General features: G+C 42.0%; 1 protein-coding gene across 4 annotated transcripts; it reads left to right on the top strand.

The window, feature by feature from the left end:
* Positions 1-980: 980 nt before the first annotated feature.
* On the top strand, positions 981-26,822 carry larp4b (La ribonucleoprotein 4B). Of its 4 annotated transcripts, none has more exons than XM_061083789.1 (17): positions 981-1,565; positions 5,827-5,960; positions 13,349-13,529; positions 15,758-15,931; positions 16,298-16,379; positions 19,452-19,588; positions 20,232-20,335; positions 20,859-20,969; positions 21,168-21,221; positions 21,345-21,551; positions 21,744-21,850; positions 21,984-22,247; positions 23,043-23,067; positions 23,345-23,515; positions 24,559-24,752; positions 25,246-25,357; positions 26,487-26,822. In XM_061083789.1, exons 2-17 carry the CDS (start codon positions 5,880-5,882, stop codon positions 26,820-26,822), a joined length of 2,340 nt encoding a protein of 779 aa, XP_060939772.1. In that variant the 5' UTR covers positions 981-1,565; positions 5,827-5,879. The 4 variants fall into 4 exon arrangements, with proteins under 4 accessions (XP_060939772.1, XP_060939771.1, XP_060939774.1 ...); XM_061083788.1 differs by having other exon boundaries at positions 16,301-16,379; positions 23,022-23,067; XM_061083791.1 differs by having other exon boundaries at positions 13,349-13,502.
* The last annotated feature ends 1,080 nt before the right edge of the window (positions 26,823-27,902 follow it).

The following is a 27,902-nucleotide window of genomic DNA, read 5'->3' on the forward strand; positions in this document are numbered from 1 at the left end:
AATAACTGGTGTATAAACAGTATGAGTGGATTACTGGACTGGTCGCCCGGCCACACAATCCTAAAAAACACACAACAACCACAGCAAGAGGCCAAAAGGCAAAGAAACACCATAGAGACGGACACAAAATTACAACAAAATGAATACAAAGACTCAGGGATAGATACAAATAGACAACATGACATAACAGCATGAAAATAAGTTACAAAATTACAACAAATAGACACAAAATGACTACAGACACAACATTGTTAGATAATGTCAACAGAGAAAGCCAAAATGACAACAGAGACAGATACAAAAGGAAACAGGAAAAACACAGAAGGACTACAAAGACACACAAAATTACCACAGAGATGCAAAATGACAAAAAGGAGACACAATGATACTTGTTAATAGTATTTTATCCTCTGTCTCTTTTGACCACAGAAATATTCTATAATATAACCGATTGGACACTAAAGGACAATAATAATATATTTCTATAATTTAATACCTTTGATTTACTTGAGTTCTTTGAATTTATAAATTAAAAAATAAAATAACAATGGATTAAGATTTTATATTTAATATTGGCCCTTTTTATGTTATTTTCTTCATTACACATATGAATACTGTTCTTTTGTTGATATAAAGATATACATTTTATTTAATGTTTTACTTTTAAAACTCTAAAAACAAGGGTTTGTGTAACAGAAGGCAAAGTAAGACTTTCATGTACAGGACTGTATATATATGACAAATAAAGCACTTTTGTCATTTTCAGGGATTCTTTGCATCTGTCCCCTCCAACCACGGATGTTATTGAATTCATGTTTAAAACCAGTCGAGTCGTTCATTGTTTCTCTTTGTGTTATCTGAATCGTCCCTCTCCCCACTGGTGTGTTATCACCGTCGTTGTGAAAGCTTCCCCTGCCTCAGAGTGATCATCCCCGCTGCGGTGACGATCTTCGCGCTGCACTCGAAAGGGAAAGGAAACAGCGACTTCTCCATTCCTGGCGTCGTCCGTCGCGCTAACGAGTGTCTGAACCTCCCGGCGAGCAGCGGCTTCTCTCCGGCTTCTCTCCGGCTCACACAGGGACCCTCGCCCGGCTCTCCGACCTCCCTCTCCCGCAGAGCACCGCTGTCCACCGCGACCACCTCGCTGTGAAACCCCCAGGAGCCAGATTCATCGAGCCCGACTGCACGAAGTTCATAGGCAAGCTAGCTAGCTAGCCACCTAGCTAAGTCTCAGCTAGCTTGCAGTGCTGGTCGGGGGGGGGAGCAGCTTTTATTCTTTTCTTTTGTTTGTTATTTTGCTTGTAAAGTCATCTTTCGGGAGGGGGCGTCGCTTCTGCATCGTCCTACGACCCTTCGTGGCTGTTCCACCCGGGATTCCGACGCGTATTTGCGGTGTGGTTCAGAGCGGTAAGCCGGCTGGCTGTCGCTAGCGTGCTCGAGTTAGCCTGCTAGCTAATACCCTGCGTATTTAGCCTGGAAGCCAGTTGGAGGCCTCAGCTCCGGCGCCACCAGCAGCTGCCACCGCCGCCCGAGAGTCAGCGTGGCCCCGCGGTGAGAAGTGACAGGTGAGTCCGCTCCAGACACCCGGCCGAGCGCCGTCACAACACGGCTGTGTGGAGCTAGCTTCACCTAGCATCACCTAGCTTCATTTAGCTTCACTTAGCATCCGTTAGCTTGCATGCTAACTTGATGTTACTCCGTCTGGAAGGGTTCAGGAGGGGAGGGGGGCTAGTTGGGGGAATCCGCGAAATCACGCCGGAGGTCGCCATCTTTCCCCGGGTGCTCTCTGCTCGCCAGCTAACAAGACAGAACTATACTTTCCAGAACCAGATCAACTTTACACGGTGTCATCGCGGTGTGTGTGTGTGTGTTTCGCAGCCTCCATTTTATAGCTCCTTTATTACCGATCCTCCAGGCGGCACTTGGCACGCAGGAAGCCCGCTAGCGGCCCCTGGGCATGGGCATGGCGTGAGGGAGCTGCAGCCTGGAGGACCGAGGCAGCTCCTACAGGATCCTGCATTGCGTCTTTAGTGGTGGTTGCAGGTTGTGAGTGGTAAAGTGGATCCTAAACACTGGTCCAACCCCCCCCCACAGGGACATGCAAGATGCCTGGTGACCATCACTCCACCACCAGGAGCCTAAGCACCAGAAATAACCTCGTTGGCCCACTGCTGCATGTGTCACCAGAGGGGTTGAACCTCGGGGTTGTTTCCGAGCCACAGTTGTGTGTTTGCGTTGTGATGATGCAGGATGCAGAGAAGAAGGCGTGTGTGTGTCTAGGCCCAGGCCTGGTCTGGATGTTATGATTCAGTGCATCTGTAGATGTGTCCACACTGGGACCGGGTTCAGCCTTTTCTATGGGATGAGCCGGGTCGACACCACATTGCAAACCTGGTCTGGACTCGTGTGATGCTGCACAATCTATACAAACATTACTGTATTCTTTATACACTTACTGTGCTGCAAGGTGGATTATTTTCCTTACTCAAACAGCTTAGAACAACTGTATTTGACCTTGACTAATATCAATAATTTAGATTGAATCCCACCAGTGAGGATTGTAACATACAACATGAATATCATCCAGTTCTCTGCATGAACAACAGTCTGTCACAACTAGTTTAACACATTAGAACCACACACCACTAGACAAACACACAAACATTTCAATGTTGCCAAACCTGTATTCAGATGTGTAACAGCATCACGCACAGTTTTGTTGTGTGTTTGTTGTGTGTATCCCAGCTGCAGTTGTTGACTAGACCAAAGCTCTGTTAGACAATCACAGCAAACGGTGTTTCCCTGAGGTATTAGTAGTGTTTACATTAGACGTGCTTTATTTACATTGACAGCATGTTGATTTGAGTCTTAATCTAATTTAGTTTATAATACACTGAAGATGCTGTTTGTGTACATGTCATATTTTGAAAACTGTCCATTTTTAAGCATCACTTTCCAGAGAATCTTGTTTAGATTCAATCTGGAATTTTATTCATAAAGAATCCTGAACCGCAAATATTAGAAATCAAATCAACCAGTGGAGATTCCCAGTCTTTTGAGTGGCTCCCACTGGCCTGGCCTGCACAATTGTTGGGGAAACACTGGACACACAAAGTGTTATGATTTGCTGCACTGGATGTAAACAAACCTTTGTTTGTTGACAAGAAAACTCCACCAGGCTCCTTTTCGAGGGAAATTACCTCCGCCTGGGAGTTAATGTTTACACTCCTCTTTGTTTGTTTATCAGAAGGATTACACAAAAACTAGTGTTCAGATTTCCAAGAAACTTGTTGGAAGGACGGGACACGGGTGAGGACAGAGCCTTTTGCTCTGTTGCTCATTCGCACTGACAGTTGTATTTAGCTTTATGTGACAAATAAAGTTGTAATGGACTCGATGCCCGTCTGGAAGTGGCTGTTATGTTACTTTGACCTGTGGTGATGCTGGTTGCAGATTTCTGACTGAAACTGTAAAAGTGACCTGCAGTTAATGAGCTGTGGCAAGTGAAGGTTGCCAGTTCACTCAAAGTTTATCAATATTGACCATGTTGCATGTTCAAATCGCACCAAATTCTACACTGCACTTCACTGGGCCCTGAACAATACACATGCAGAGAAGATGAATGGTTCTGGAGATTTGCGAGTCTAAGATGAGACAGATTTCAGGAATTATTAGATAGATTTATAGTAAATTAATATTTGGTTGATTTAAGGCTTTAGAACCACCATTGAAGATGTCATATTGAGCTTAGCATTCTCTTTTTTTATGTCTCGTAGACACTGTTGGTAAATTGTTGAACTGAAAATGTAGGAATAACCCAAAATGTAAATAACTGGTAGTTCCAGCCGTAATGTGGATGCTGCAAAACCACAGACAACTTTATTAAATACTTATTCGTATCATTAACTGTTCCGTGGGGTGTGTACAGTTCAGAAAGGTTTTAAGTGAACCGTTCAGAGACGTTTATCACACAACAGCTGTTCTGATGACTGAGTAGAATTAACGGAGAGTTGTGTTCAGCCCCAATAATCACAACTGCATCACACAAACAAACACACACACATGCAGTGTATGGGAATCAGTATGTGGATCAGAGGTCACCAGCTTTACAGCCATGCCATTCTTTTTCTGCTTTGTATGCAAACACAAGGCCTCTGTCAGAGACAGGCCCCCGATTGTTGTGCTTGCATTATCGCAGCTTTACAAACAGCCCCATCGGGACAGGAGAGAAGGTGTTGCTGATGGTGTTTGGACTCGGTGGAGCTTCCTCCTCCTTTCCTGCCTGCGAACGTGTGACGCTGAGGTCAGATGAAGTGGAAGTGATTAATCATTAGGATGTCTGGTGCTGAAACTGCAGCCTTTGAGATGAATTAGTGATGCTGAAAACCTGATCCACGCACCAGTGCTGCCACATGTTGTCTCCATCGGTTCATAAACAGTCCAAGGCTTCGTTCATACGACTATGTTTTCATTTGACGATTCATAAACCATGCTACAGGTACGCCTGGAGTCAAAACTGGATGTTTTACAGTTTTAGAGCTACTCAAACAGAGGTGTGGAAGCGTTGCTGGCATCAGTTTAGTGAGAAAACTCTGGGCTGTGTTTAATATTCTGGACAGACAGGTTTTTTACATTTACAAACTGTATATTAACACTCACAATCATTTGCTGATTGGGTCTTTGCAACCCTTCCTTGATTTGTCAGACTCCTATCGGAAGAAACCCACTGTCATTTCATTAGCCTCGGCTACCGGTTTAGAACGCAACACGGATAATCAATTAGGAGCTTTGCTGACCCTGTTGTCTTTGCTAACGGCTGTTGTGTTTACATGTGGAACAGACAAGCTGCTATTCAAGCAATCCGTGTACAGTGGAACACGCATGACACGTAATATTCGTCTTCAGCCGTGTTAGTATGGACGGGGATTAAAACTGATACGGAGCCAAAACACTCATGTGGACCAAGTAGTATCCAGTCTAAAGTTCAACGTTAATTTATATTGATGCACGTTGGGCAACATATATAACCATGAGCTCAGCTTTCCTTGTTGGGATTTACGTGCATCATTTATTTTTCATGTCGCTATATATATCAGTTGGATTGTGTAATAGATGTGTAATAATTGATTTTCCTGTTCCTTGTTTTAAACTCTTTAAAACCTGTCTGTCAAGAGATCAGTCCCGTACACCAATGTCCCTCCTCTCTTTCCGTAGCTCACAGCTTTAGCGAGATGTGTTGGCAGCAGTTGACGGTTAATTTTTTTTATACTTTTGTCACCAACTGCTACTCAGCATTTGTAAAGGACATTAAACCACGAAAAATCCATCAGAAGTATTTATCCCTTTGGTGAGAAAGTAAGATAAATACCTGCCCGTGCTGCTTTTGTGATTTTAGAGTAACAAAGTGATAAACACGAAATATTGATACCTGTGTCAATTGTTTCATATTTCATGTGTGTTGCAGATTTATACGTAGTTAAATTATATACTTAAGAAGTCAGGATTTAACCAAAATACAGGGCAACAGATGGTTAATAAAAACATGTCTGAATGAGAGGATGAGCAGCTTCTCAATTACATATCTAAAGTATATTCACTACATGTCATTGTGTGTACAAACCAGCTATGAAAACATGTCTCATTCGTTAGTAAAACAATATTTTGATTGATGGATGTTCTCCAGAAGCGTCTGTGTGCTTTGTTTGAAGGTTCAGACATCTGTGAGACACTGTTCCCTTTTCCAACGTGCTACAACTGGTTTTATGGTTCTGTGATAAACATGTGCTCTTGAATCTAACTTGTCCGTCCCCTCTGTCCCCCCTGTAGCTAACTTGGTGACGCAGAGACTTCTCCCTGAGGAGCCAAGAAGCAGACGGCTCATGACTTCTGACCAGGACACGAAAGTTGTAGCTGAACCACAGGTGCAGCAAGTGCAAGAGGCAAAAGAGAACTCCCATTTGGTGAGTTTTTTGTGCTGAATATCCAATAATCTTGATGTATTGACTAGGGGTGGGAATTGGCAAAAATGTGACGATTCAATAGTATTGCGATTCTGCGATATATTGCGATACTGCAAGTATTGCGATTCAATTCTGCGATATGTTGCGATTCATGTCCCCCATATTATTCAAAGGCATTACAAAAAATGAGGAAAATAAGACTGCTCAACTCACTTCAAATGTCACATTTAATTCTGTGAACAACATTGTCTTCTACACATTAACTGAAGTGTAAAAACTTTGTCCTTGAACATTCAGGACACAGGACCTTTGTAATTATTTTCTGAATAGGAGACCTCTCACATGAACGCTGAGCTCCCAGCACATAACTTACAATTATTTAAATACAATACAGTAACATCAAGCAGACATAATAGAGTAACATAAACCTGAGAATAATCATATAAATAAGAGTAACCTAGAGCTTCAATCAAATTGAGAAAAATAAACAAAAATGTGTACTACTAGAGTCCAGTCCAGTTGGCTGCAAGGTCATGACCCAAAATGTTAAATTCATTTGGGAATATTGGCATTTTTGTTCAGAGAAAGGAGTTGGTCAACCTGCTCAGATGTTAAAGTTCCTCTGGGCTGTTACAATGTCTCCTGCAGTGGAGAACATTTTAAAAGTTAAAAAAAGCGGGTGCAAAATATCGCGATACTGAACAGAATCGATTTTTTCTCACCACTAGTATTGACACAAGAATCCAGTCTCATGCATATTGAGTTTCAGGTGACTGTTGAGCCTGGTTGAGGTCGGGCCTGTACCGATTGTCATTCTAGTTTTGTCTGTTTTTAATTTGTCTTGCCACAGCTCAAGATTTGATCCACTACCCTATCTCCTAGATAACAATTATTAACATGATTATGTTTTAATTATGATATTATGTCCGGACTGGGTGTTTGCAGTCTCCAAGTCACAGCCTGCTTTTGAATAGGGTCGATTTCCCACACTGATTATGTATAACAGAGAAGTAAAGGAACAGAGAGGCTGCTCTTGTAACTAAATAAGCATGACCTGTTTTTATTTCTCTCTTTTCATGAGCCTGTCGTGGCCCTATTGATCATAGAGGTGACATTTTGTTCCTTGTTGGAGCATGAAAGCCAGGACTTAAAAACAGAGCGGTGCATGGTGGGTGCAGCAGTGCATCAGTGGATGATTGATTCCCATGGATGGGATGTGTCAACACCACATTACGCACTGTCTACCAAACAAGCTGCAGCTTAAACCAGGGCCTCGGCAAAAAGTGTCTGAAAAACAAGATGTTAGGTTACTATCATCAAACTAAGCCCGGGTGTGGGTGTGGTTGTTTGACGTCTTACAGCAGCTCTTTCTTCCTGGTGTTCACTTGGCCCTTTGTCTTGTTATGCTTGCAAGATTCAAGATTCTATTTGTTGAATGTGTGTGTGATCTTGTCTTAGTTGCTCGCTTTTCCTCACACTTGAATTTTTAAAGTGGTTAATTCTGATGCTGTAACTGATGATTGTCATACTGTGAGAGCCCTTGTGTTGATGGGGATGTTTAGACATTTAAATAAGTTATTTATTGATGTAATCTGCCTTTTTAACACAAAATGTTTCGCTTAACTTCATTTAAGTATTAGAAGTTTTAAATGATTATATATATATAGTGGCATAGGTGGGAATGGCTTATGATTGCTACAAGGAAGAGTGTGTCTGAAACTGCGAAAGGTCACCGTGGGTGTTAATCAGAGATTTGTCATAACATAAACCCAAGTCGATAGTTTTCATCAACGCAGACGAATCATCCAGCAGAGTTGCTGTAACTCATGTTTTGGAAACTATTTTTAGAGCGGTTGCATTCAGGATTCCGTGTTCCCTCTGAGCCGATGTTTTACTGCTGCGCCAGCCGTCATCCATCACGCAGACCAAACAATATCAGTCATCGCCCCACCTTGACCTCAGAGGCGGAAGTGGTGTAAATGGGTCAACATGAGCAGTTTTAATAGAAAACAAGGTGCAGAGGAAGTGTCTGACGTGTACTTCCTGAGCAGCTAGACGAAATTAAGCTGCTAATATTTAATAGGCTAAAATAATTCACTTCAGTTTGGCTTTTATTCAGACCTGTTTTGCTGACAGGTCCGTGTTTTACTGAACGCACATGATTGCTGTATGAAGGGATGATTACCATCTTTGTTGTATGACCTGGCTTCCACCTATTTTCTAAGTCTGTAGAAGTCCAGGAGAGAAGATGTGTGAACACAGTAGGAGTTTCCCCGGCACGTGGAGGCGACAGACGCAAAAATGAAAAAGAAGAAACTAATATACTTAAAAGACATAGTATTAGATCGTTAGATTTGTGCTCTTGCCGATATCCAACCCGGCATTTTGGGCCGTAACTGAGGCATTTCCTAAGCTTGTATAAGTATGTGAACCTCTGTCATAGACCGGTATTTTTGTTCCTTTTCACAGGATGATGTAGTTGCTTTAAGATGATGGTTTTATCTATAGCACATATTAATTTGCAGGCTCTATAGCTTCTGGTTGGCCCTGGGTGCTACAAAGCCCTGCAGGTTTGATTGACGCTAGCGCATGTGAGTTTTGCAAAGAATGTCAGGGCTAAATGTGGTCACCATGGTGGGATATTACACCATCTTTCAGCAAGACACTGGTAAATCCTGGTTGTGACGCCTTAAGACCCGCCCTCCCCTTGCATGACTGGTGCAAAGAAAATACAATGAAGCTCGGTGGTGAATTGTCTAAGTGATCAGATAGCAAAACGCAACTGCTGCTTCAATATAGAGGAAACCCAGGGAATTAGATTGAGGGAGCGAACCAGTAATGTGTCACTAAGCAAACTCAGGGAAGTGTCGTCATGTTCCCCTGGTGGGTTTCAATCAACCTCTTTAAATAGGAAAGAATGTGGAACTAAGGAAATGGGTAAGAGGTAAGTGGATGGCCTTCAGGCAAAGAAAAAGTTATTTTTCCTGAGAACTCTAAAATTAGGAAATGGAAACAGCCCACTGTCTTTTTCCGCTCTCATTTACGCATGCTCGAGATTGGAAAGAAGATTGGCAGAATAAGGGAAGGGGAAACTCTGGTCCTTGATGGAGTCCAGTGGGGTAAGGCCCTAGGCTGTAGGTCTCATTACGAGCCGGGATTAGTGGTGTGATAAGCGGCCAGGGACCCAAAACGCTGCCTCCGGGGTTGAATATGCACAGTTCGGGAAGTCAAGGTTCTTGAGCAAAGTCAGTTTCCGTTATTAAAAAGTCATAAAAGGCTCAAGTTCAGTCCAGGTTATCTTTGTAATCGCTCATTTTATGTTTATAGACGAGTCACATGCTGCTGCCAGTCGACCTCACAGTGAACAGCGGCTGAAATCATGAACAAGAGGAAAAGTGACTTTGACAGTTAAGTTATTTCCTCAGACTTTAGATAAAATGGCCCATTGACAAGGCTCCAAGCTCGTTTCTGCAGTATTTAACTTGGGGAGAATTAATTAAAATATCACTTAAACAATAAAAATAGGACTTGTGAAATAAGAGAGTTTTTAAATAATCCTAGTCATGTGTCATGAGCAAAAAATTCAGGTGAATAGAAATGTAATTCTTTCATCTAAGTAATCGAAATATGGTTTAGATCCAAATCAAATTGGTGCCATAGTAACACAAGCCATGTGGTTCTACCAAACCGTACACACACACACAGACACACACGCACACACAGAATGATTCACCATATGCTTTGCACATATGTGTTAGAAACAGACCAGAAATTGAACATGACCTATTTATATCCCTGCACGTAAACTCGCATCAGTTATTGACTAAGACTGGAAAGAGATGATGACTCAAACTGGGGTCAGATCCTCATCGTAAGCAACGTGCCCCAGTTTTTAATAACATGATATATGTAAACAAATATGTCAATGATCAAAAACCGCCATAAAAGTATCATACATAGTAATAATATTTTATATTTTTCCTGCGTTATTTGAACCCTGATCATAACTTACAAACACAAATTCATTTTTTTAGTATTTTAACTAAGTGGTGATTAGTCCAGATCAGGCTCAATCTTTGTGTTTGAATACGTCACAAACATTAAAAATTTGTTCACATGAAAAATACAGCAGGAGAATTGCGTACACAACAACAGGAAACGTAAAAACATTAAGGTGAGGGTTGGCGATTGTGTTGAGCATAAGGAGGCAAGACATATTTATGTATAATTTCCACCGTGGAAAGAAAATCCTCCCTGAAACTCGAATATTAGTTCCCTTTAATCACGAAAAGCACTTGAACCTCATCGTCTTTCAAAGTCGACGTCAGCATCCTCTGTGTTTGGCTCCTCTTAGCATCCAGATATTAGTATTCTTCCAGTTTCCTACCAGAAAACCTTTCTACTGTATTTTCACTTGTACATTTCCCTGACATTTTAACAGGGTGTTGGCAGGAAAGTTCAAGAAAATGCTTTAAGCACCTTTCCATTCTCACATACAGCTCCTCCGGATAATTTCAGTAAAATGTCCGGACTTCAGTGCATGTCTGAAAGCGGCTATAGGGAATATTGGAAATTGGAAATATTGAATTGCCTTGAAACTCAAATGCTCATATCATATTAAAACATCTGCGTAGTAACGTGTGTTCAGGATGAAGCATCTTACAGCCGTTGAGATGCATTTGACTCCTGAATGCTCAGCACTCATCTAGCCCATTGTCTCCTGCAGCCCAGTATCTGTCAGACAGGGACGATGAGCCTCAGCTTCAGATGGATAAGATCCAAATTCTGCTGTTTTGCTTTCTCCCCTGAAGGCCTCTGCTGTCCCGGACTTTATCTCCGCGGCTGCTAGCTCGCCATCATCCGAGATGCGCAGCAATAAAACCAGCGCTACACCGGCCGCCCTCCGGTGACACTAACAATAACTTGTCTCCGTCCGCCGTTCATGATGAATCACATCGTCTCGTCTCCTCCCAAAATACACCCTCAATCAGGGAGGCAGCTAACCTTTTCCTCCTTTTGTGGAGGAAGGGAACATTTTTAAATTTTGAAAGGTCAAGCGGTGCCCACAACGGTCACATCCGGTGACGTCAGCAGCCGTTTCTATGGCAGCCAGTGGGGCTGGAGTGGGAGTTTCACGTTAGTGCAGGGCTGGATTATGAGCACTGGTGGGGGGGGGGCGTGTGTCTGTCTGGCCAAACGCATCCCAAGTTATCTTGTAGCGCAGCGTTTGTGAAATACGACCCAGGAACTGTGTTTGTTTTTTTACGGCCATCTCAAGATCCAAGATTCAAGATTTTTTATTGTCAAATGAACAGAGATAACATGAAGCAGTCACTGTCAATGAAATGCTTGGGTCACACACTCTCTTTAAGCAATGCTCAGTAATTTCAACCCAAAAAAATAAAATAAAAATAGTATAAAATAGAATAAAAAAGAATAAAATAGAATAACAATGAAATAGAATATCAAAAATTTAAACTAGAAAATAAAGTATATGCATCTAAATATATATCTTTACAGATGAATGTTCAGTTTGTGCAGTAGTGCAAATATTCAAATTGGCTTATTATGGTGCTGGTGCAAATATGCAAATATTCCAGGGTGCTGGTTTGGTGGAGTTATTGCAGTTCAGAGGAGTTTAAAGGTCTTATGGCCTGGGGGATGCACCAAGTCAGGCTTACCTCTCTTTCCTCACTCCTTGATTATCTTGCTTTCTTTTGTTTCTATTACTGATTGTTTTTGCAGCTTCTTGAATAAGAACCCGGTTTTCCCAGCTTTTCTCCGAGCAGAATAATCTATTAAAACCAAAGCTCATGACGGCCGATTTAATTTGAGTGATGCCTCAGGGTTGATTCAGGCTTCGTTTGAGCTCAGGTGTGCAACTCAACACTCCCTCCTCAGCTCCAGCGTTTCACCGGAGAATGACTCACTGCAACAGCGACAAAGCAAAAGCAGAGAATTATGTTTAACAGCAGCGAGAAGAGAGCCAGTCAGCGTTTGCAACGTCAGCCCGGCCCACCCAGGCAACGGAGCCTCAGCGCTGATATCAGATCTGTTGAATCCACCGAGCCGCTTGGATCTCAGGGGCCAGACAGAGCGTGGCTGTGATTTGATGACGGGTGATTTAAAGAGGTCTGCTGGTGGCTGCTTCACTTGAAGGAGCCTGGTTATGGCTTGGGGCATACAATCCTGGTCTGGAGTCTTCCTCTGACTGCCTGCGAAGATACTTACACTCAGTTTATGAGTGTGAATCATGGATTGGATGCAGTGGAGTCTTCTACCACCAGCGGCAGGAAGCGTCTGGCCCGTTTTGCCTCAGGACTTAAATGAAACGCTGGCTCTCACCACGGCTCTGGGTTACAGTCTGTTAGCCGCTGAGACATGCGTGCTGAACTGCTGCTTTGATTCTGTGAGTATGCCCAGCAGGGGGCCAAGGGGAATCGTCCTGGTCCCCTTCAGATTGTACCGGCATCTTAGTTCCTGTCAGATTTTGTTGGACCGAGGAAACAGTGATAAAATTGATCTAAGATTGTCTGTGAAAGGATTTTCTCAAGCCAGGAATAAAGTAATGTAGGTCTTCCCTTTCAACCTGGATTCAATGTGTGTTCCTCAGTTATAGATACAGTGCTCAGTTGTGTTCAGTAACCTTGTACAAAGACTCAGTGAAATATTTGACAATTTGTTCAAGAGAAGGGAGAATATGTTATTTTAAACTTTCAGTTTTGTTTTCCCGGTGATTGACTTGTCTCCTGCATCATCTGCCCACATCAAGGGGGGAGTATGGATTTCCTGTATAGATTTATTTCATACTCAATGGTTATGTTACATCAGTTCTAATATTGTTGTTTTGTCTTTACTGCAAATGGATTCATATTTTATGTATCTGAATTTTTGTATGAATGTGTTGAGTATTTTTTGATGTGAAGTAATAATAAACAGTCTTTATTGCAGGGACACTACAGCTGTATTCAAAAACTCAATATATTCAAATTAGCAGTTCACATCTCTTTAAATTCATTTAATATTAATACATCTATATTTATATTGAATGAAGACGGTGTGTAAATCATTAATAAGGGAACAAAAAGCAAACAAGGGAAGGTGTATTTGATGGGGGTTTTATTCACGACCTGAAAATACTGCTTCTGACTGGACAGTAGAAACAAGCAGCAAATAGCGCTGGACACAGCTATAGAATACAGGATTGGAGCAAAACACCAAGTTATATATGTGTTATTTTTTAATGATGAGTGTAAAAAGGTTTGGTCCAATGAGTTGATGAGTACTAATCTTCCTTTTCACTCTAACCTCCTTTTGAAGAACAGGTACACATTGGCTTAAATTGACATCTGACTAACAACTGACCTACTTCTGTGGTCTCTTCACAGGAATCCGCCAAGGTTTCAGACCTCAACCCCAATGCGAAAGCATGGGCCAACCACATGTTTAGCCTGGACCCGAGCGGGAGTGCTGACACCACAACTGCTGCCCTGCAGCCATGGAAGGAAGGCTGCGATAGTTTGGCTGACCCCGGCCCAGAAGGTCAGCCAATAACTCCGGAAACAAAATGTAATGACATCATCTATTTGTCTGTTTTTGGCAACAACAGTAAATGCAATGAAATGATTATCAATGTCAAACGTATTAAATTCTAGTATTTATATAGTACCAGCGACATATATTATCTCAAGGCACTTTACATAGTAAGTTCGAGACCTTACTGTATTATAGAGAACCCCAGCAGTGTGTTGTTAACACTGACAGTAGTGAGCTGGGAGCACACACACACACTGACAACATGACACAAGGGATAGTCTCCATCTTGTCCTGTGTGCTAAGAACATTTGACAAAGCTCACACATACATTTTGAATCGCAAGGTGAGTAAAGCAGGTTCTTTGGAGTCGTATTGGTTTGAGAGGAAAAGGTGAGGTGGAAGTGTGTTAGTTTAAAAACAATGAAGGGAAGTGGAAGTTCGAAGTGAACAGTGGCGATAATTAATTTGTCCTTTTGACTCCAACAATGAACGTTATAGATGAGTCATTTGAAGTTGTGGGGTCAGATGGAGTTGAGCTACTGAAGGAAGTAAAGTAAAAGCCCAATCTTCTGCTCATCTGCCAACCTATCCCCCAAATTATATATATATATTTATGTGATACTCTATGAGCAAAATAACAGCTACGCCCAAACCCCAATTTTAGTTTGCCTTTGTCTATTCTTGTCACTTTCTCGTCATGCCAAGACACCTCTTTAATCATTCATGCTCAATTTAGTATGAGCTATGAATATTCCGACTGCAGTCACTGTTCCCTCGGCACAAATGACCATAATCACTCACTCTAATGTGCCCGGCCAAGTATAGCCAGCGCAGAGGCAACCAGGATGTGGCGGAGAAACAGAAATTATTGATTAGTCTGCGTTTGACTCTGATTGACGTCCTGGCCTGTTTCGCCTTCTCTGTCTGCGCAGACATTTGTGGAACATTTATTGCAGAAGTTGGGTGACGTAGCAGAGTCGGGTCATTCGTGCAGAGGCCTGTTTCCACAGACTCACTGTGACTTTGTGTCATCAGGGAACAAAAAATACTGTTGATAGAGTATTATTTGTTTCTTTGAGCAAATAGAGATCTATCGGAGATGAGGGTGTTTCCTGCTCAGCACCAGGAAGGACTCATGGATTGAATTCAGGACATTCACTCTAAGTTTTAGCCATTGAATTTCTTTTAACATTTTTTGCTGTAAAGAGAATTTGTGTTGGGCCGTCTTGTCTTAATCGTCACTAAGGGAGAAGTAGACTATCTGTTTATGTACTTTAACTTAAAGAGCAACCAGACCTTTATTTGAAACGGCCTTATTTCACAAACACTTTGCAACCAACATTTATAATTTTTCATTGAGACATCTCCCCAATTTAATTTGCAGTTGGTGGTTTGCCTGTGTCACATCCTTCATTTCCTCTTTTCTTTAATTCAAGTCTGTCAGCTCAACAAACTTGGTCCTGTCGTATTATGTCACCACTTACAGATGTTTCACATTAAAAGCCTCAAGTGACTTAAAAATTGTTATTCTTTACTTTTGCAGTAGACTTTAATTGTGAAACATTTGCAAGAACTATTGAAATTTCAGGTATAAAAGCTTAATCGTCCAAACATTCATTTTATGGCAATTCTATTCTTCATATACCATATTGAGGATTATAATACTAATTGGATTTTGTTGTTATAGAGTTAGTGCTGCGGAGGTGTTTTCAATTTATCAGTGCAGCCAAAGGTCACGAGTGTTTTTACCCAACCTTTGTTTGTGCTGAACACGCCCTGCGTAGATTACTCTATTAAAATGTATTTTTTATTTGTTTTATGTGTATGTGTCGTAGACTAGAAAAGAGGCCGTCTTTGTAGACAAAGTAGAAAAAGGGGATGAGCTTGTGATGTCAGTTGCTTTGGATCAGCGTCAGGCATTAATTATCTAATGTACAGGTTTATCTCTTTAATTATTAAGCTGCTTTCAGACGTGCACTGGATTCCGTACAATCTCTTCTGGCTTTGCTGCATGTGGAAACGTGTGTGTCAATCAAGTAAAAACTGCAGATATTCCCCCGGTGAGGCCGTGTGAGAGAACAGAGCAGTGGTCATGTTGATGGCGTTTCTAACACGGGACAGACAGGAAACCCAGATCTATCACCTGCATGTTCCGTTTCCTGTTCTTTACATCTGAAAAGAAAATGGAAAATGTTCTCTGGAGTCTCAAACACGAGAGGTACTTAAATAATGATTATCCTCCCTCTTGTTGATTGTCACAGGCTATGAGGGCAGTGAAGACAAGGCTTACAAGGAGCCGCTACTCGCCGGCCCAGATGAGCCTCCACCGGTACCTGTGATGCTGGCTGAGCCGGCCCCCCCGGCCCCCGTCACCCTGGAGTGCGCCGAGCCGGCCTACACGGAATACACGGAACCGGGACAGCCTGGGCACACAGGTGGGCTGGTTAGTGACTGGTTGCTTGTAGGAGCAGGCTATGGGCGGGTCACAGATCAGTATGGGGGGGGTTGTACAATGTGTTTATTAAAATGTCTGTTCAGTCTCTGCAGCGACCAGTAGATAAATTGTTTGGGCTCTAAAGATGCAACATAAACCATTTTTTCTCTTGTTCTTCTTCTTCACGTCAGTAAATGTTTTGTTTCTCACCACCTCTGCTCCTCTCCGCCCACATCCTGCTTTTATTGTCATTTTTGGTTTTACTCGACCTTCCATCTCATTGGTCTTGAACATGTTCGGCTCCCAGGCTCAGAGATCACCCGTACTGCTCTTTATTTTACGAAGATATTTCCTGTATGTGTGTCAGCAGGCGGTGATCCCCAGCCTGAGAACCCCCAGGAGGGCTTGAGGGAGCACCTGAAGAAGACCCTGGAGTTCTGTCTCTCCCGGTGAGTTTACCGTAGTAATTTAACTTTATCATTTTATCCCATTTTATATCTCAATGAGCCTCTGGTGGAATTTTTGACGTGAGACTTGAGAGCTTTGAGCTAATAGATTTTTGCTAGACAACTAGGGATGGGGGAAAAAAATCGATTCAGTTACAAATCGCGATTCTTGTGAATGACGATTTTAAATCGATATGCTGCCTCCCAAATCGTTTTTAAAAAAAATTATATATATATTTTTTTAAAACATATTTATTGGTTTATACGGGGGGGGGATATATGGTGGGAGCTACATCACCCCAGAGCAAGTTAACCAGCTCTTGTTTTTGCACAAGAATCTAAACACACCCAAGCACTAGCTTTGCATCGCCTACATGCAAACAACAATAGCCTACTTTTTGTTTATTTCAAAGTTTATATTTTAAGTAAACTTATATTCATTCTATTTAATTTACCTTTTATTATTTGTTTAAAAGAAGCCTAAGTGGCTTACATTTCTTAATCTGTCAGTTTGTGTGCAGTTGACAGGGGCTATACAATAATAGGGAACATTTTTATTTATTTTCTCTATTGGTTGCCTGGCAGTCATTAAGTTAATGTTAATATTTGAAATAAAACTGGTAAAGCTCTAAGTGAATTTGACTGTGTTGTATTTGAAGGAATGATTCAACATTTTTCCATGGTCCAGTATTTAAAAAAAAAAAATAACCAAAAGAAATCCCAGGAAATCGCAATATCGAATCGCAATACTTACAGAATCGCAATACATATCGTATCGCCACCTAAGTATCGTGATAGTATCGTATCGGGAGGTCCCTGCTGATTCCCGTCCCTATAGACAACCCGAACTCAAGTCATGTTGTCATCTGGCATTGTTAGTGGTGCTGTGCTTTGGATGGAATCATATATATATATATATATTTTTTTTTTTTAATTTTTTTTTATTGGTTTTCACAATTGAAGATGAAATCTCATACATACAGACGTATATGAAAACATTTTTTTATACATCTTCGCGACTCTAGCCCTAGACAAGTGTAGTCTGTGTGCTACTTTGAATTGGAGTAGGCCATGTCTGGCACAGATTGATGAGGAGTGTATCCTTGTAAATATATTTGACCATTCAGTATCTGTGATTTGTAAATTGGAATCATATTTTTAAAAGAGAGACACGAGATATAAGGACAAATATTCTACTGAACCTCACATTGGCCAACCTTTCAGCCTCATGTTTCTGTGGTGTCTCGGCAGCTGCTTCACACTTGTTAATGGAGGAAAGCACTTAAAATCAGCCACAGCAAGAAAGATGTCTGCTCCTTAGTGATCATTAGAGAAAGACAAGACCAGAAAAGAGAAACTCAGTGGAGAAACCCCTCTGCTTCCTGAAATATTAATGATTCTGGTTTGAACAGCATGATGCTTTTGTTTGTCATTGTCACATCGGTCGTCCTAAATTTCAATCTATTGTGTCTTAAAGCCTTAAAGGTAACTTGCAGAAACCTGCAGTAATTATTATGATTAATACATTACTTACTAATTAAGACAGTTGTATGTATTGTCAGCATTGTTTTCATGTTTCTCTCTGTGGGCGTCAGGCGTGGCTGCTGGTTTTCAGAGGAATCATAGCCTCACAAAAGACTTTTTCCTTCCTACTGTTTATCAGCTTGGAAAAGTCACAGAGTAAACTTTATAGTCTGGTTTAAGAGAAGTAGCTTCGTAAAACCTTCAGTGGGTGCACCAAAAGAAAATGAGAAAATATCTGAATGAGCTCTGTGGCTGTTTAGAAAACCACTCGGCAGCCGATTGTGCAAAAGCTGTGAACAAGAGAAGGTTCAAGAGTTGCACTTGTGGCCAGAAGGTATCACTTCACATTCTCCAATCTGTCCTCTCCAATGTATCGTAAAACAAAGCAGTTAATTTTTATTTATTTAGTGAGGTTTGATGTGACGTCTCTCGAGTGAGGAAAGGTACGACTCAAACACACTCAACCGTTTAAATACAAGTAAAAATTCAACACCACATGGTGACAACAGGACATTTCACTGTCTGAGCCGTGCCCTGAAAGTAGGGGTGGGAATTGGCAAAAATGTGACAATTCAATAGTATTGCGATTCTGCGATATATTGCGATTCATGTCCCCCATATTATTCAAAGGCATTATAAAAAAATTTGGAAAATAAGACTGCTCACCTCACTTCAAATGTCACATTTAACTCATTTAACATTGTCTTCTACACATTAACTGAAGGGTAAAAACTTTGTCCTTGAACATTCAGGACACAGGACCTTTGTAATTATTTTCTGAATAGGAGACCTCTCACATGAACGCTGAGCTCCCAGCACATAACTTACAATTATTTAAATACAATACAGTAATATCAAGCAGACATAATAGAGTAACATAAACCTGAGAATAATCATATAAATAAGAGTAACCTAGAGCTTCAATCAAATTGAGAAAAATAAACAAATGTGTACTACTAGAGTCCAGTCCAGTTGGCTGCAAGGTCATGACCCAAAATGTTAAATTCATTTTGGGAATGTTGGCATTTTTGTTCAGAAAAAGGAGTTGGTCAACATGCTCAGATGTTAAAGTTCCTCTGGAACGTAACTATATCTCCTGCAGTGGAGAACATTTTAAAAATTAAAAAAAAAAAAAAATTTGCAATACTTTGTGCTACAGTATCGATAGTATCGCGGCGCAAAATATCGCGATACTGAACAGAATCGATTTTTTCCCCCACCACTAGTATTGACACAAGAATCCAGTCTCATGCATATTGAATGCTCAGATGTTAAAGTTCCTCTGGGTCGTTACTATATCTCCTGCAGTGGAGAACATCCTTTCCTCATACACACTAGGTATCTTTTAAGCTCTGAAACTCTCCTCGTCGGGGCTGTTACATATAAAATTGTAAATAAAGTATTAAAAAAAAAAAATTGCAATACTTTGTGCTACAGTATTGATATAATCGCAGGTCCAAAATATCGCGATACTGAACAGAATAGATTTTTCCCCCCACCACTACCTGAAAGTGTCCCTAACCTCTCCTCCCTCTCTCCTTTGTCTCCCAGGGAGAATCTGGCCAGTGACATGTACCTCATCTCCCAGATGGACAGCGACCAGTACGTGCCAATTGTGACGGTGGCCAACCTGGACCATGTCAAGAAGCTCAGCACCGATGTGGAGCTGATCGTCGACATTTTACGATGTGAGTTAAACGTCGATTAGGAGCCAATCAAAACGGACTCGGGGATGTCGTGTGTTTTCTTTGTTTGCTGCCAACATTCATTAGTGTGTGTGTGTGATTTCATTAGTGCAGCAGGACTTTGAAGGTGGCTGCTTTATCTGCTGACTGGGCGGAATTTTTTTTCAGCATTGTGATTGAAGTTGATTTCCCAGGAGAGGTTGTTGAAGTGAATCCAGCAGAGCCTCGACTGCTCTTCGATAATTTATATACATTCCTAATTTACCACCTAAAGGAATCCTCTCTGCCTGGAAGCTACACTTCTAGTTCATGGCTCTTTGCTCTAAAGATGTAGTCAATTAATTTTCACTCCTTCCTTGGTTGTTTTGGACTGTTGGACTTTTCAGTTTAGTCTGGACCAGTATCAGGTGTGAACGGTTCCTTAGACAAAGGCCAAACTTTAGTCTCTGTTCAGTTCGTTTGGAGGGTGAAAACATCCTTTGATGAAATGCTGCAAACAAATTCACTGGTGCTGGTGTTTGGCCTCATGTGTTAGTAATTCATGTTTACACTCATCAACAGTATATTTGTTTATTTTAAATCACAATCTGCGAATGCTTCTCTCAGTTTTTTACCATCTAAAACTCATCCATCTGTTTTCCTCCAGCTCTGCCGTTGGTCCAGGTGGATGAGAAGGGGGAGAAGGTGCGGCCCAATCAGAACCGCTGCATCGTGATCCTCAGAGAGGTTCCAGAGACCACGCCCATCGAGGTCAGTGAACGTGCTTTATTGTCACCGTGGCAACAAGCTAATCATTGACCCGTGTTGTTCTCCCGGTAGCGTGAGTCAGCAAAGACCTGGAGTGTGGTCACTGGCTCTGATCACAAGCTGAATACAGGCAAAGCTCACGTGCAGTGAAGGCACCAAAATATCTAATATGAACATTTAATATGTGTGATTAATAGTTTCACGTCATGGTCACATTCACATTTCTTTGTTGGCCTTTTATTCACAGTCTTGGTAGTTCTGTGCTTAAAGACAAATACTAAATTCTGAAGCTTACATATTTGGTTAAAATACAGTTCTTCTAATACTGTAACTTTTTTATAAATAATGATTGTGTCATCCAGAGATGCAGTTAAATCAAAGAAGTTATATTGTGTGAGAGAGCTGCATTGGTGCCACTTACATGTGGTCTGGTGTATGGTAAAAAACTGTTGGTTGTCAGTGTGTGAACAGTAATACACTCTTTTGTGACCTCCTTTGACCTTTGACCTGCTGTTTTGTGCCCCAGGAGGTCGAGGCTCTTTTTAAAGGGGACAACTTACCCAAGTTCATCAACTGTGAATTTGCCTACAACGACAACTGGTTCATCACCTTTGAATCAGAAGCAGATGCACAGCAGGTAACAAGTGAAACATGTACATTTAATGTTATCACTCTGAGCCCCGAACCTTGATATCAAATGTTTTGTTGTGCATCCTTTTTTGTATACTTAATTTGGGTTCTTACAAAAGACTCATCTCGTACTCTGATGTTCCTGATTACATTTAAACCAAATTTCTACCTAATGTTGTGTCGTCCACTTTACTTTGGGATAAAGGCATATCAGTATCTGCGGGAGGAGGTGAAGACCTTCCAAGGGAAGCCGATCAAGGTGAGAACCACCTGACACACATATACAAATGAAGCCTTACACCAACACCAGCAACACAACACAGCTGCTTTCAGACCTCAGTAAGTAACGGCTCACATTCATTTCATTTTCCCTGTTGCTCAGGCGAGGATCAAGGCGAAGGCAATCGCTATCAACACTTTCATGCCAAAGAACGGTTACCGGCCGGTGGAGGTGAACCCGTACGCCCAGCAGCGCTACACGTCCTACTACATCCCGCCGGTCTACAGCCCCCAGCAGCAGTTCCCTTTATACAGCCTCATCACGCCACAGGCCTGGTCGGCCACACACAGCTTCATCGACCCTACGCTGGTGAGTTCCAAACCAGTGGCTCATTCAAAACAGTTTGTTTCTTTAAGTCAGTCTTTCGGTTTGTTCTTAAATTAAAACACCTAATATTTAAGCTATTTCCTGCTACAAAATTTCGAAAAAACACTCATATAAAGCATTAGTGTGTTAGGATTCCTAATAATGCTGCTAATTAATCTGTTTCCTCTTTACCAGGTCGCCCCATTTCACAACAACCAGTTCCTCAATGGATTTACGACATCACACAGTTTCAAACCAGCGACGTCCCCCCTCACTGTCAGACACTACTCGCTCAGGAACAGGTTTGTGTCTCTGTCTTCTCCGATAAAGATTCAGAAGAAAACATCGTCCAGAGTTCATGTTTCCTGAAAGCAGCTTCTTGCTTGAGTCATTTTTCCTCATCTTCTTCCCTTGAACGTGTTTGTGTCCCTGCAGGAATCACAGTAAACCTCACTTGAGGCCGACCCTCCCGACAGCGGACCGCAGCACAGGGCTTCTGGACAGCCCGGCCCTCTTTCCCAGCTTCCCCAGCGAGAGACTCAACGGCGTGCGCAGCAGCCCGCCCACACGACTCCCCGCCAGCCAGCCCAGAACGAGGTTACCCTCCACCGCGGCCTTCCCCCGGAGGGACACCGTCGGAACAGGGCGAGTCACTGAGCCCACATCCACAGACTACTCCCTGGGCATCGGGAGAGGAAGGTACGTCAGTTTTTTCACTGGATAAGAACCACTAGGTCCAACTTAACAGTGCTATCACACAATAAAAGTACTATGGGTCTGAGAAGTTTTTTAAAATGTCCCTTTAGATAGATAGATAGATAGAGTACTTTATTCATCCCCGAAGGGAAATTAAGTTGTCATAGCAGCCGGTATATTTGAATACAATAAAATACAATACAATACAATACAATAAAATTAAAAATAAAAGGTAGAAAGAATAAAAAAACAGAAGCACAAGATAAAAATACAATAAAATAGGTAGATAAGGTGCATTGGCAAGATGATGGTAAAAGTACTGATGATATGATGGTAATGTTATTGTTAGACAGTATATAAGAATAGTACAGTATATATAGTACATAATATATATTTATATATGATAGTAATTATACCAATATAAAAGCAGTATATGGTAATAATTTAATGATCCTTTATAGATCTTTCTATAGTAAAAACCACAAAAGTTAGAACATGAAACAAGGAAGAAAGGGTCTCATCACGTTGTACATGTTTCTTCACGTGAGATGTAAATGTTCTGGTAATGTGTGAGAGTGGTGAGGAGAGAAATGTTTATATCTCTAAAACAAAAAATGATGTTCATAGTTCATATGACTTAAACTCTCATAAACTCCAGAGTAGTTGTGGTGACTGTGGTGTGGAATCAGTATTTACTTTGAGTGAAGTAAAGTCATTGATTCCCTGAGTGGATGTTTGAGTAGATGTTGGTAAATTCAGATGTTCTCTTTTTTAAAGGAAAACTTTTTCTGCTTCTAGGAAAAAAAGGGATGAAAAGTTTACAGTAAGTATTATTTTTTGTGTCTTTGTCTCTATATTGTAGCCGATTATTATTTATTCTCTTAAATCCGTTTGTCCTTGGTGTGAATTTAATTTGTAGTTTTGTGGTGCGACAATGACAGCAGGGTTGAAGTTATCCTGTAATATTATTCACAGTATTTTATTTCCAGTTACTCCTGTGAGTTCAAAGCTGTTTCCTCACTACCGCTCATAGTTTGGCTTTGTTTGTGTCGCAGAGTTGTTTGTGTCCTTTTGACTTTGTGTTTGTTGCCGTCACGCAGAGAGCGACGCCCCAGTCGCCACCGCCTCCCCCCAAACCCCCGTCTCCGAGCTTCGAGCTGGGCCTCTCCAGCTTCCCCCCCCTGCCCGGAGCAGCCGGCCAGCTCAAGACAGACGACGTGTTCGACAACCGGCTGGCCAGCAGCGTGGTCGTCGGAACGGCCAAGGAACGGGTACGCACTGGTTTTAAAAAAAAAAAATTACTTTATTTACAATTTTCAGATACATAACAAAGTGTTGACAAGACATAATACAAATTCACAAAGAAAAACAAAACATAGGGTAAAAACACACACCAAAAACAAACAACAAAATAATAACAAGCTGCCAGATTACTCAATTACATATATGGTCTTTTGGAAATGTCTCAAAGATAGGGCCAGGTAACAGGAGTAAGTGAACAGAGTAATACAGCTGCATGTACAGTACAGTACATGCTATAGCCAGGTAGGTCAGAGTTTCTGTGGAGTTAAAGATCTAAAGCAGGTCCCCATGTTCTCTCAAACCTTTTCTGTGTGTTGCCTTTGTGTTGACGCAGTTTTTACCATTTGAATAACAGAGAACATCTCGTTAAGCCAGTGTCGGACTGGTTTTAACCTCGAGCTCTGCCCGATGGGTCTGGTGTTAGGGTTCGGTTCTCAACTGCTTTAATTCCACAAACAAAGCTGCCATAAATATATATATATTGTTTTAAACTTATTTTTTATTTAGTTTAACGAAAAATATGCATTTTCAGACAGTTACTTTCTTTGTCCATTTTTCAGCTGTATACAATATTGTTATCCATGGTATTCAGGTACAGTGTGCAATGCATAGAAGGAACAACAAACATCAAACAGTGCTCACTCCAAGAGAAAAAGAGGGGGGATAAGAATACGAATAAATGATTGATTACATACACATAATTTATTAAATTAAAAGAGAAAAGAAAAAACAAGTAAAATGACAATAAAACCAGGGATAAAGCTATAGTAATTGTCCAGAATGTAGTATCATTGGTGCTATATGCTTTTCAGAGAGGATGGTGTATAATGTATGTGAATAGGGAGAGTTGACAGATAACCGCTCAACCCGAGGCCCAGAGCGAGATTAATTAGGAACCCTCATCCTTATATAATTTGATCACGCTGTGTTCATCTGCTTATCAACACGTTTACATGGACACCACAACTTGCTTTGTAATCACTTTTGAATCTCCTGTCTCGTGTCTTTGCAGAATGTAAGTGCAGAGTCCGCTCCTGGAGCCGCTCTCTCCCCAGCCGGCAACAAAGAGCCTCTTCGGTCCCCCACCTCCCCGATGCCGACACACTTCCAGCCCTCGCCGACCCCGGCCCCGACCCCGGCCTCGACCCCGGCACTGACCCCGGCTGCCGGCCCACCGCACAGTCCGGCTCCCTCCCTCCCAGCAGCGTAAGTGTCCAAGAACCTCGTCAGGTGGCACCGGCGTCTTTAAGAAGCAGTCATCACACATAGTTAGACAACCTGGATCACTAAGGTTAAGCAAGTTAATTGTAAGTTGTGTGTTTGTGTGTGTGGCACCTCCCAGCACTGACTCCTCAAGGCTGGCAGCTTATATTTTCAAGCTTTAGCTAAATGGTGAAGTTACACTTTGATTGCCAAAAGTCATGTCCTTTGGCAATAGTTTTTTCTTCAGTAAAATATTAATTATTTCCTGGTTCCAATTTGGACAACCTGGCAATGTACCATGACTACTTCTGGAATATGCAAGCTTTGGATTGTGTTGTGTCACATCTCTATTGTCTAGATTGTTGGTGCGACCCGAGGATAAGAGGGTCTCACACTCTGACTTATTCTTTATAGGAGTGTAATAGTTCCAGGACGTCTGTGTGATATATTTCACTGATGATTTCAATGACCATGCTTCCTGTTTTTATCGTTGTAGGGAGGTGAAGGTGATGGAGGTGAAGCCAAAGGAGGTGCAGTTGTCCGTGGAGCGAGTCCCTGGCTCTCTCTCCACTGCAAGCAAATCAGTGCAAGTCAACGGCGCTGCCACAGTCAGTATTGATTTCTGCTTTCACCCTTTTCACCTCAGTCTCCTCTCCAGACCTTTTTTTAAATTCTTATCCCTCCTCACACGTCTCAATCACAGACAAATCGATTCCTAGCGTGAATAATGTGGGTAAATTAATCTCGCCTTAATTCTGCAGCGTCTGGTATTGATTTTGATTTACAAACGATTAAATTTCTCACACTTCCTGGGTGGAAAAAAACGTTTGCTTCTTAAGACACACACAGGTTTCAGTCTGAAAGTAACAAAACTCGGTAAAGACTACGGTTGCAAAATTCCGGGAATATTCAAAGTTGGAAACTTTCCATGGGAATTAACGGGAATATACGGGAATTAACGGGAATAAAGTGGAAATGTTGTGGGTAATTTATACTAACTGTATTTACCTTGTCATATACAGACATAAACATAAACATTTTGTTTTGTCATAGGCTGATTTGAGCCCTGAGGAAACTTTGGGCACTTGACTATATGCTTCTGCATCGGAATAGTTAGCCAAACAATTGGAATCGTCTGTAAACATATTTTACAATTGATGGATAAATGAATGGAAATAGGCTAGATGAACAGATGAACAATCCTCAATCAGCATGCTAATATATTTTCCCAGTAATATCATGGAAACTTACCTGACTAGTCCTTCACTCTACAGCAGGCCTCAGTAGCCCTGCTGTAGAGTGAAGCATGCTGGGAGTTATCTGTGCATGTGATGGAAGAATGCACAGTGGAGGGTTGAAACTCAACGTTCCATACATCTTTAAAATAGAGTTTTGAATGATGTTTTTATTGCTCAGCGTTTCATTTGCCTATTTATTAATTTTTTCAAAATTCCCAAAATTCCTGAGCTTAACTTCCCATGGAAAGTTTCCGGAAAGTTTCCGGAAATTTACCGGAAATTTACCGGAAACTTTTCGCTCCTTTGCAACCCTAGTAAAGACAGTGTCTGTGATGGTAGAAAAGACGGCTGTTGCTTTTCTGCGTCGAGGTGAAAACGTAAACATAAACACAAACGTACATTAACGGGTCTGAAGAAGGAAATTGATTGATTATAAAAGTGATGAAGTCAGTGGACGAGCAGAATATTTAAAGCCTGTGTCCTTGCTGTTCCCTGTCAGGAGCTGAGGAAGCCGTCCTACGCTGAGATCTGCCAGCGGGTGAAGGACGCCCCGACATCACAGCAACAACCACCGACCCCCAAGGACGCCAAGCCAGCCTGCGCTGCCCCTGCAGGCGAGGAGAGGAAGTGCCCGGACGCCTCGGCCAATGCAGGCGACTCCAAGTTCAGAGAGACACACCCTCCCTCCTCTAAATCCGGCTCAGCGGCCATCACCCCGGGAAGACCCCCGAGGGAGGGCAGGAGGCCGGCCGGGCGGTGGGCCTCCCCGCCCCCCCACCCAGGGAAAACCCCCAGCAAAGATTCCCACCACACCCCGCCCAAGTCTCCGCAGTAGGAAGACTCCCGATCCCCACCAAGTCCGCCGACCCCCCTCCCCACTATGCTCCACTGATGCGTTTAAAAAAAACAAAAAAAGGAAATATAAGTCAGGGCTACTCAATACTTATATCCCAGAATCACCAGAGTCACAAACAAGCGTAGAGGACGCCTTCTTTTCTTGATCAGGGCTTGCAGACGAAAAGCACTTTACTGTGCATGTAGAGCACCGTTCCACTCGTTTTATTCTATTTATTTGCTTCTTTTTATTTCACTTTTTTTATTTCTCCTTCTCCCTGTTTGCATTACGCAGTTGTGTCAGTCTGCGAGTCGGCACAGACGACACTGAGACGGATTCATTCTGTCCAGACGGCCTTGTGGAATTACAGTAGTCTCCTGTGGGAAGCAGCAGTGCATTGTGGGAAGCCGCCCCAGTGGATGATGGGAAAAAACGTGCGCACAACAGACCAGTCCACCTTGTTTGGCTCTCAAAGCGACGGGCTTGTTTGCATTTGGAGTGGCACTGTTGTGCAGCGTGATGTAGCGTAATTATGGGTCGTTATTAGCAGACGTGTTTTTTAATACATAATCACATTCATATGCAACTTAACATCTAGTTCTCATCACAACCAGACTCTGGATCCCTCGGTTTACATCACCTCTGGGTTTTGTTTTTTCCCCAGATTCATTTACACCAGATGACTTTTCTTCTTCACACGTTGATTTGTGTTCGTCGTCGCCTCAGCGGTTTCTTCCACTGATTGTTTTGTACAGAATCGCCCCCCCCACCCCTCTGCTGTTTGCTTGTCTTTGCCGTTTGCTCACACTGCTGACCGGCTCATTATGTCGCTGAGCTTGCTGATGCGTTACCAGTAGCGTTTGGATACCACTAACAAACATTTCGCTAAAGACAAATTAGGAATCGAGGGCCAGAATTGATTTATTGTGGTTTAACCCGGTGTTCTTGGAGTGGGTGAAGAAATTGAACAAGTCCGGGGAAGCTCAGTTTTCTTGGCTTTGCCCTTTTTGGAGAAAAGGTTTCACATCCTATCGAAACCTGTGGAATCTAACCCTCAGCCAGCTCATATGAAAGACGCAG

Source organism: Limanda limanda, chromosome 13 (genome assembly GCF_963576545.1).
Source record: "Limanda limanda chromosome 13, fLimLim1.1, whole genome shotgun sequence".
Taxonomy (NCBI): Eukaryota; Metazoa; Chordata; class Actinopteri; order Pleuronectiformes; family Pleuronectidae; genus Limanda; species Limanda limanda.